At 51.1% G+C, this 10,629-nt stretch overlaps 1 protein-coding gene across 6 annotated transcripts in view; it reads left to right on the top strand.

Moving 5' to 3' along the window:
• Window positions 1-2,657: 2,657 nt before the first annotated feature.
• Window positions 2,658-10,629, top strand: part of HOMER1 (homer scaffold protein 1) — a 147,871-nt gene continuing 139,899 nt past the window's right edge. Inside the window, exons 1-3 of one of the 6 annotated variants that reach the window (XM_073680181.1) lie at window positions 2,658-2,830; window positions 4,227-4,473; window positions 6,090-6,645. In XM_073680181.1, coding sequence (XP_073536282.1) covers window positions 6,641-6,645 — 5 coding nt within the window. In that variant the 5' untranslated portion in view covers window positions 2,658-2,830; window positions 4,227-4,473; window positions 6,090-6,640. Of the gene's footprint in view, window positions 2,850-3,008; window positions 3,237-4,226; window positions 4,474-6,089; window positions 6,646-10,629 lie in introns of those variants that run through there. The other 5 variants (XM_073680182.1, XM_073680183.1, XM_073680184.1 and 2 more) reach the window with 5 other exon arrangements.

Below are 10,629 nucleotides of genomic sequence, written 5' to 3'. Positions count from 1 at the left end.
ATCCTCTCTTCTCCGGTCCTCTGCCTCCTCTCTTCCCTCCCGCCGGCTCTCTGACTCTCTCTTCTCCAGTCCTCTGCCTCCTCTCTTCTCCCGTCCTCTGCCTCATCTCTCTCCCGTCCCCCTTCTCCCGTTCTCTCTTCTCCCGTCCCCTGCCTCCTCTCGTCTCCTGTCCTCTGCCTCCTCTCTTCTCCCGTCCTTCTCTTGTCTCCGTCCTCTCTTCTCCTGTCCCCAGCCTCCTCTCTTTTCCCGTCCTCCTCTTGTCTCCCGTCCTCTGCCTCCTCTCTTCTCCCGTCCCCTGCCTCCTCTCTTCTCCCTTCCTCTGCCTCCTCTCTTCTCCCGTCCTCCTCGTCTCCCGTCCTCTCTTCTCCCGTCTCCTGCCTCCTCTCTTCTCCCGTCCTCCTCATCTCCCATCCTCTCTTCTCCCGTCCTCTGCCTCCTCTCTTCTCCCATCCTCTGCCTCCTCTCTTCTCCCGTCCTCCTCTTGTTTCCCGTCCTCTGTTCTCCCGTCCTCTGCCTCCTCCCTTCTCCAGTCCCCAGCCTCCTCTCTTTTCCCGTCCTCCTCTTGTCTCCCGTCCTCTGCCTCCTCTCTTCTCCCGTCCCCTGCCTCCTCTCTTCTCCCTTCCTCTGCCTCCTCTCTTCTCCCGTCCTCCTCGTCTCCCGTCCTCTCTTCTCCCGTCTCCTGCCTCCTCTCTTCTCCCGTCCTCCTCATCTCCCATCCTCTCTTCTCCCGTCCTCTGCCTCCTCTCTTCTCCCGTCCTCCTCTTGTTTCCCGTCCTCTGTTCTCCCGTCCTCTGCCTCCTCCCTTCTCCAGTCCCCTGCCTCCTCTCTTCTCCCGTCCTCCTCTTGTCTCCCGTCCCCTGCCTCCTCTCTTCTCCCGTCCTCCTCTTGTCTCCCGTCCCCTGCCTCCTCTCGTCTCCTGTCCTCTGCCTCCTCTCTTCTCCCGTCCTCTCTTCTCCCGTCCTCTGCCTCCTCTCTTCTCCCGTCCCCTGCCTCCTCTCTTCTCCCTTCCTCTGCCTCCTCTCTTCTCCCGTCCTCCTCGTCTCCCGTCCTCTCTTCTCCCGTCCCCTGCCTCCTCTCTTCTCCAATCCTCTCTTCTCCCGTCCTCTGCCTCCTCTCTTCTCCCATCCTCTGCCTCCTCTCTTCTCCCGTCCTCCTCTTGTTTCCCGTCCTCTGTTCTCTCGTCCTCTGCCTCCTCCCTTCTCCAGTCCCCTGCCTCCTCTCTTCTCCCGTCCTCCTCGTCTCCCGTCCCCTGTCTCCTCTCTTCTCCCGTCCTCCTCTTGTCTCCCGTCCCCTGCCTCCTCTAGTCTCCTGTCCTCTGCCTCCTCTCTTCTCCCGTCCTCCTCTTGTCTCCCGTCCTCTCTTCTCCTGTCCCCTGCCTCCTCTCTTCTCCTGTCCCCTGCCTCCTCTCTTCTCCTGTCCTCTGCCTCCTCTCTTCTCCCGTCCTCCTCTTGTCTCCCGTTCTCTCTTCTCCCGTCCTCTGCCTCCTCTCTTCTCCCATCCTCTGCCTCCTCTCTTCTCCCGTCCTCTCTTCTCCGGTCCCCTGCCTCCTCTCTTCTCCCGTCCTTCTCTTGTCTCCCGTCCTCTGCCTCCTCTCTTCTCCCGTCCCCTGCCTCCTCTCTTCTCCCGTCCTCTGCCTCCTCTCTTCTCCCGTCCTCCTCTTGTCTCCTGTCCTCAGCCTCCTCTCTTCTCCCTTCCCCTGCCTCCTCTCTTCTCCCGTCCTCTGCCTCCTCTCTTCTCCCGTCCTCTGCCTCCTCTCTTCTCCCGTCCTCTGCCTCCTCTCTTCTCCCGTCCTCCTCTTGTCTCCCGTCCTCTGCCTCCTCTCTTCTCCCTTCCCCTGCCTCCTCTCTTCTCCCGTCCTCTGCCTCCTCTCTTCTCCCGTCCTCCTCTCTTCTCCCGTCCTCTGCCTCCTCTCTTCTCCCGTCCTCTGCCTCCTCTCTTCTCCCGTCCTCTGCCTCCTCTCTTCTCCCGTCCTCCTCTCTTCTCCCTTCCCCTGCCTCCTCTCTTCTCCCTTCCCCTGCCTCCTCTCTTCTCCCGTCCTCTGCCTCCTCTCTTCTCCCGTCCTCTGCCTCCTCTCTTCTCCCGTCCTCTGCCTCCTCTCTTCTCCCGTCCTCTGCCTCCTCTCTTCTCCCGTCCTCTGCCTCCTCTCTTCTCCCGTCCTCCTCTTGTCTCCCGTCCTCTGCCTCCTCTCTTCTCCCTTCCCCTGCCTCCTCTCTTCTCCCGTCCTCTGCCTCCTCTCTTCTCCCGTCCTCTGCCTCCTCTCTTCTCCCGTCCTCCTCTTGTCTCCCGTCCTCTGCCTCCTCTCTTCTCCCGTCCTCCTCGTCTCCCGTCCTCTCTTCTCCCGTCCTCTGCCTCCTCTCTTCTCCCGTCCTCCTCTTGTCTCCCGTCCTCTGCCTCCTCTCTTCTCCCTTCCCCTGCCTCCTCTCTTCTCCCGTCCTCTGCCTCCTCTCTTCTCCCGTCCTCCTCTTGTCTCCCGTCATCTGCCTCCTCTCTTCTCCCTTCCCCTGCCTCCTCTCTTCTCCCGTCCTCTGCCTCCTCTCTTCTCCCGTCCTCTGCCTCCTCTCTTCTCCCGTCGTCTGCCTCCTCTCTTCCCTCCCCCCGGCTCTCTGCCTCTCCCTTCTCCCCTTATTTAGAAAGCGCTTCCGGCTGCGCTGAGCACTTTGACGTCATCCCCCACACGGGAGTGACGTCAATGCGGAGGGGAGAACGGGATGACGTTGCTTATTTAAATGTCTCCAGAGCAGTGGGATGGAGAGAAGGTCTGAGCAGACTGACGGCACCGGCCCGGCCCGCATCCCAGCCTCGGAGCCCCGGTAACCGGCATCATCAGGCGGTCAGTGCTGCCATTATTGGTGTGTGGTGCGGCGGATCCGTGTCCTCCATATACGCTGCGTATTACACCGAGTCCATCTCCGTACACGGGCTGAGCCTCCAGTGCACAGGACACTGCACACGGCCGGCACCACATACTGGGCGGGGTGTCCATGCACGGCTCGTATACTCCCCTCAGGGCTGTGCAGTGAGCCCACAGTCATCCGGTGCAGCGTCCTCCTCCTGCACGGACAGGAGCAGTGCATGTGCTGCACCGTGCGGTGACAGCTGGGGCAGTGCAGCTCCTCTCCGGCCTGCTCGCTTCTCTCCTGCAGGCATCTGTTTGTATATTATATAACATGCGGCTCGCTAGCGGTTTCTGCTGAACAGCGGGCACATGGGTATAGTCAGATGGCAGCATGCACAAGGTAAGATGCCGATTATCGTGCACGTTGTGTCGGTGCTGTCTCCCTTATGCATGTAACCCTTCCTAGCCCAGCTGGCATGGAATCAAATGCAAGGGCAAAGGAAGGTGGGAGTCGGACTGTGTGGCCAGTGCAGCCGCCGCCGCCGGGCTCATGCAGAGCCTCAGCCCGGATCAGAGGTGGCAGGCCGGATCCCGGATCAGAGGTGGCAGGCCCAAGCTCGGATCAGAGGTGGCAGGCCCAAGCTCGGATCAGAGGTGGCCGGCCGGATCCCGGATCAGAGGTGGCAGGCCCAAGCTCGGATCAGAGGTGGCAGGCCGGAGCTCGGATCAGAGGTGGCGGGCCGGATCCCGGATCAGAGGTGGCAGGCCGGAGCTCGGATCAGAGGTGGCCGGCCGGAGCTCGGATCAGAGGTGGCAGGCCGGAGCTCGGATCAGAGGTGGCAGGTCCAAGCTCGGATCAGAGGTGGCAGGTCCAAGCTCGGATCAGAGGTGGCAGGCCGGAGCTCGGATCAGAGGTGGCAGGTCCAAGCTCGGATCAGAGGTGGCAGGCCGGAGCTCGGATCAGAGGTGGCAGGCCGGAGCTCGGATCAGAGGTGGCAGGCCGGAGCTCGGATCAGAGGTGTCAGGTCCAAGCTCGGATCAGAGGTGGCAGGTCCAAGCTCGGATCAGAGGTGGCAGGTCCAAGCTCGGATCAGAGGTGGCAGGCCGGAGCTCGGATCAGAGGTGGCAGGCCGGAGCTCGGATCAGAGGTGGCAGGCCGGAGCTCGGATCAGAGGTGGCCGGCCGGAGCTCGGATCAGAGGTGGCAGGCCGGAGCTCGGATCAGAGGTGGCAGGCCGGAGCTCGGATCAGAGGTGGCCGGCCGGAGCTCGGATCAGAGGTGGCAGGCCGGAGCTCGCTGGGAGGGCGGCGCTGTCCTTGCGATCTGGGGTTATTCTCCGCTGTCTCCTCCCCACGTCCCCGTTACCCTCCTGTCACTGTGTGTGTTTCAGAGACATGCTCGGTGCCACCAGCTGAAGGATGGCTGCGTGCTGTGCCCCGCTGATGGCCGCCCACAAGCTGCTCCCTCTGCTGCCAGCGATCGCCCACTGCTGCTGTCCGCGGTGCTGAAGGCGCTGCCGCCTGTGCGAGTGCTGCTCCGGATGGTGAACGCTGCAGCCCCTGCAATGTCACAGTCTGCCGTCCCCGACCCTCCAGCGCTGCTGCTCGGCTAGGATCCAGCACCCCGGGCCCCGACAGGTAGACACCGGCACCGGCCATCACCACACACTGCTCCGGAATATCACCCGTTATCTGCTCCATGAACCCTGCACAGTCCCGGGGCCAATTACATCAGATAATCCCGGAGGAGCAGCAGCCTAATCCCGGGAGGTGCCTGCCCTGCACAGCGGACATGCCAGGGTCTGCTACCGGGCACCTGGTGGCACCTGGGTCCTAAACTCTGCTCCTTCCTAATCACTAGATTGTAGTCACTGAGAGAATCCACCGAGCAAATCACTGTTATATAATATCACCCCCATCAGCTACAGGAGAGCAGCAGCAGCGCTGCAGAAGAGCAGCAGCAGCGCTGCAGTGCCGGCCTGTCCTGTCAGCTGTGGGAGCATGGCCTCAGTCCCATCTCCACAGCTATCAGCTACCTATAGCTATCCATAGATCACCCGTCTATCTATTATCTATCTATCTATCTATCTATCTATCTATCTATCTATCTATCTATCTATCTATCTATCATCTGTCTATCATCTATCCATCATCTATCTATCTATTATCTATCATCTATCTATCTATTATCTATCCATTATCTATCTATTTATCTTGATATCTTTTTATCTATCCTATATATATCTATCTCATATCTATATCTATTTATAATCTATATATACATACATATGTATTTATCTTACATATTTTTTTAGCTGATATCTATCTATAATATCTATCTTTGTATCTGTCTTATATCATATACATGTATATATTTATATATATTATGAAATATATGAAAACATCAGCAGTCCCAAAAATAAATGTAGTGACGACTAGTCTAAATGTGACCTTTCAGTCTTGACAACTAGGACTTTTCTATCTATCTATCTATCTATCTATCTATCTATCTATCTATCTACAGTATCTATCTATCTCTGTCTGCCAGTCTGTCTCTCGGTCTGTCTGTCTCTCTGTCGGTCTGTCTGTCGGTCTGTCTGTCTCTCTGTCGGTCTGTCTGTCGGTCTGTCTCTCGGTCTGTCTGTCGCTCTGTCTGTCTGTCGGTCTGTCTGTCTGTCTCTCGGTCTGTCTGTCTCTGTCGGTCTGTCTGTCGGTCTGTCTGTCGCTCTGTCTGTCGGTCTGTCTCTCGGTCTGTCTGTCTCTCTGTCGGTCTGTCTGTCGCTCTGTCTGTCGGTCTGTCTCTCGGTCTGTCTGTCTCTCTGTCGATCTGTCTGTCGCTCTGTCTGTCGGTCTGTCTGTCTGTCTGTCTCTCTGTCTGTCTGTCTCTCTGTCTGTCTGTCTCTCTGTCTGTCTGTCTCTCTGTCTGTCTGTCTCTCTGTCGGTCTGTCTGTCTCTCTGTCGGTCTGTCTGTCGGTCTGTCTGTCTCTCTGTCGGTCTGTCTGTCGCTCTGTCTGTCGGTCTCTCTGTCGATCTGTCTGTCGCTCTGTCTGTCGGTCTGTCTGTCTGTCTCTCGGTCTGTCTGTCTCTCTGTCTGTCTGTCTCTCTGTCTGTCTGTCTCTCTGTCGGTCTGTCTGTCTCTCTGTCGGTCTGTCTGTCGGTCTGTCTGTCTCTCTGTCGGTCTGTCTGTCGCTCTGTCTGTCGGTCTCTCTGTCTATCTGCTTTGCCTCCTGATACTTTTCCCTTGTGTTATGTAGCACTGGATCCGTCCTGCAGAGAAGTCCCCAGAGGAAGCAGAGGCTTGGTTCTAGCACAGGAAGGAGACTTGGGAGGTCTGCAGCTATTGGTCACACTGGTGCATACTGTATATATGTCTGTGTGTGTGGGAAGAGGAGCGTGGGAAGCGGATCTTTGTCAAGAAGGACATGATTGGAATAAGCATTGGGCTGGCTTCCTAGTGTTGCCTGAAACTACAAGACTGTGGGAGAAGAAGGCACATGAATGCGCGCCTTTTTTGTTGGATATACTTTTTTTAATATACAATTGTTCTTTTTTACTTCAGTAAATTATATACGGAAAAAAAAAAACTTATTGCTCCTTTCATTTGTTTTCTCCTTCGGTTTTGGAATAATCCTTGGATTTAAAAGCCAGACACTTCATGTATGTGTGTTACCCTGCTGAGTGACACAAGTTAGGAGAGTTGACCGTATAATCTGATTTAAGAAACGCGGAGCAGTGCTAATGGTACGAGAAGAAACCTTCTAAAAGTTCTTTACATCACTTCAGTGCAAAATCTTATCTGGGCAAAATGGGGTGAGTGTGTATTTACCATCTAAATCTATTGCATGACTTTAATTGATGATGACCTTGACATTGAGTGCTTCAGTCTAGACATCTATGATTCACAGGGAAGGCTTACTTTGTAAGATCTATTAGAAAGATCTTTTCTTGATGCATAATGTGTACAGGTCTAAATGCTCCATAAATCAGCACATAAGATCTTTAAGTGACACTAAGGTTTAGATGATCGTAGTAAACTAATATAACACATGGATTTATTGTCTGCAACAAATACATATAACACTTAAGAATGATTGATGTGTCCGTCTATTCTAATAAAAGAGCGTGTCTTATTAAAACAGCAGGATACTATAAGGGTTCTGGATTCAGAGCAGAGCGCTTTGTACTTTCACCGGAATAACTCGACCACTGCTTTGGTTTCACGTCTTTATTTAGTTAATGATCACTCAAGCTTCAATGTTATTTAATACATCGCTTATATTTAGCAACTGGGTAAAACGCCTGAAATTGGTATAATGTTTGATAATGGCTAAGGGTAATCGGCGGCAGGTTTGCACCTTGTGTAGAGATGAAAAACACGTTCTAGGAGGAAATAAGGTCATTGCTTTTAAGATGACAGCTCCTCTAAGATGAATGTGATCTGCAGTTAATGGGTTAAATACGAGATTGGAAAGACTGCTAGAAACCTGTCATGTGGTGCAGTTTTCAGTGTGGGATTGATATGGGACAAGGTGCGCTAAACCCAACATAGAAACCATATAAAAGTACAGCATAGAAAAAGAGCTTCAATAACGTGCATGTCTCAAAACCCCAGATACAAGAAATAAGCAACTTTTGGACACTTTTTGGACTGTGTCTATTGCACTAATTATCTATCTATCTACAGTACAGACCAAAAGTTTGGACACACCTTCTCATTTAAAGATTTTTCTGTATTTTCGTGACTTTGAAAATTGTACATTCACACTGAAGGCATCAAAACTATGAATTAACACATGTGGAATTATATACTTAACAAAAAAGTGTGAAACAACTGAAAATATGTCTTATATTCTAGGTTCTTCAAAGTAGCCACCTTTTGCTTTGATGACTGCTTTGCACACTCTAGGTATTCTCTTGATGAGCTTCAAGAGGTAGTCACCGGAAATGGTCTTCCAACAATCTTGAAGGAGTTCCCAGAGATGCTTAGCACTTGTTGGCCCTTTTGCCTTCACTCTGCGGTCCAGCTCACCCCAAACCATCTCGATTGGGTTCAGGTCTGGTGACTGTGGAGGCCAGGTCATCTGGCGTAGCACCTCATCACTCTCCCTCTTGGTCAAATAGCCCTTACACAGCCTGGAGGTGTGTTTGGGGACATTGTCCTGTTGAAAAATAAATGATGATCCAACTAAACGCAAACTGGATGGAATAGCATGCCGCTGCAAGATGCTGTGGTAGCCATGCTGGTTCAGTATGCCTTCAATTTTGAATAAATCCCCAACAGTGTCAACAGCAAAGCACCCCCACACCATCACACCTCCTCCTCCATGCTTCACGGTGGGAACCAGGCATGTAGAGTCCATCCGTTCACCTTTTCTGCGTCGCACAAAGACACGGTGGTTGGAACCAAAGATCTCAAATTTGGACTCATCAGACCAAAGCACAGATTTCCACTGGTCTAATGTCCATTCCTTGTGTTCTTTAGCCCAAACAAGTCTCTTCGGCTTGTTGCCTGTCCTTAGCAGTGGTTTCCTAGCAGCTATTTTACCATGAAGGCCTGCTGCACAAAGTCTCCTCTTAACAGTTGTTGTAGAGATGTGTCTGCTGCTGGAACTCTGTGTGGCATTGACCTGGTCTGTAATCTGAGCTGCTGTTAACCTGCGATTTCTGAGGCTGGTGACTCGGATAAACTTATCCTCAGAAGCAGAGGTGACTCTTGGTCTTCCTTTCCTGGGGCAGTCCTCATGTGAGCCAGTTTCTTTGTAGTGCTTGATGGTTTTTGCAACTGCACTTGGGGACACATTCAAAGTTTGCCAAATTTTTCGGACTGACTGACCTTCATTTCTTAAAGTAATGATGGCCACTCGTTTTTCTTTACGTAGCTTCTTTTTTCTTGCCATAATACACATTCTAACAGTCTATTCAGTAGGACTATCAGCTGTGTATCCACCTGACTTCTGCACAACACAACTGATGGTCCCAACCCCATTTATAAGGCAAGAAATCCCACTTATTAAACCTGACAGGGCACACCTGTGAAGTGAAAACCATTTCCGGTGACTACCTCTTGAAGCTCATCAAGAGAATGCCAAGAGTGTGCAAAGCAGTCATCAAAGCAAAAGGTGGCTACTTTGAAGAACCTAGAATATAAGACATATTTTCAGTTGTTTCACACTTTTTTGTTAAGTATATAATTCCACATGTATTAATTCATAGTTTTGATGCCTTCAGTGTGAATGTACAATTTTCATAGTCATGAAAACACAGAAAAATCTTTAAATGAGGTGTGTCCAAACTTTTGGTCTGTACTGTATCTATCTGTCTATCTGTCTATCTTTCCATCTTCTTGGGATGATACTAAAATATGGTTCAGAAAGTATGAAGTTGCCTAAGGTGCCATGAGCACGGTGGCTCAGTGGTTAGGACTGTTTCTTTGTAGCGCGGGGGTCCTGGGCTCAAATCCCACCAAGGACAACATCTGCAAGGAGTTTGTATGTTCTCCCTGTATTTGCGGGGGTTTCCTCCAGGTTCTCCGGTTTCCTCCCACACTCCAAAGACATAATGATAGGGAATTTATATTGTGTGATGACGTTGACTGTAAAGCACTTCAGAATATGATGGTGCTGTATAAGCAAAGCATAGTAAATATAAGCAAATCATGAAAGGGGGAATCATAATTTAAATTTCCTAGTGCATTTCAATGAATGCTACATCTGAGATGTTGATAATGCTGTAGATGTCAAGGTATGGTTTTCCCATAGACTAGGAGAAACTTGCTGATTGTTGGGGATCTGACCTTTGGTACCAACAGCGATCTTGAGAATAGGACTACAGAACCCAGATATAGCTGAGCGCTTTATTTGGTTTTCTCCTGCAGTCCCATAGACAATGAATGGAGCCGAGGCTGAGCATGCACATCTCCTCTCAGACAGGGATCTGCACAGTCCTCTTTCTCAGGGTTCCGGAGCCCTTTTCTAAGGATTGTTGGGGGTCAGATTCACAGTGATCAGCGAGTTGTCTCCTATTATATGGAAACTTGTGATTTTGGGAAAACCCCTATAAATGGATGACAGACACCCATTATAACCCATTGGGGCTTTCCTGTAAAAGAGAGAGATGATGCAGGGAGAGGATCAGCAGGTGTTAGGGGACCTTACTATAGATACATGATGGGGCTCCATTGGAGATTGCATTTAGATCTCTACATGTATGGAGGAATGAAGGTGGAGAGAAATGGGGAGTGTGTCTTCTGTACTTGCCCATCCCCGATGATGAAATACATTTGGAATGCTGCAACCATGGAATGCCTTTATGTTCCCCTTTAAAGGGTATATCCCCTTTAAGTATTGATGAATTTACTGGTTTGTCTTATCACAGCAACTTCTGTCCATATGTCTTTTTTGGACGTATAGATATCAAAGTGTCATGTTTCCCTCTCAGTACCCTCTGATATGTGCTAAAATGGAGAGACCCTCTAAGATGAACTCTACTTGTCCATGCCTTAAGGGTATTTTTGCACAGGGACATAATTGTTAGATCACGGTAACGTTCCCAATCCAGTGTGAACATACGATCAGTGATAGTTCGCTCATCTGTCATTGATCACTTGTTTTATGCTGAACTCAAAATTGTGGTTTGCCGGTAGGACGTCCGCTGGTGTACTCAGGTGTCAGCCCATCGTTTGCAGTGGAAAGAACATGAGAGAAGGAAAGACAAGTGATCATACAAATGATCAGATTGATATTCTAAGATATATATGCAATTTTTGGGAAAGCCAATGATTTATTTTTATCGACC

The sequence above is a fragment of the Phyllobates terribilis genome, unplaced genomic scaffold, assembly GCF_046119375.1.
Source record: "Phyllobates terribilis strain yellow unplaced genomic scaffold, ASM4611937v1 Scaffold_1__5_contigs__length_1240528914, whole genome shotgun sequence".
NCBI lineage: Eukaryota > Metazoa > Chordata > Amphibia > Anura > Dendrobatidae > Phyllobates > Phyllobates terribilis.
Note: the sequence above shows the minus strand (reverse complement) of the source record. Positions and strands in the feature narration are given on the sequence as shown.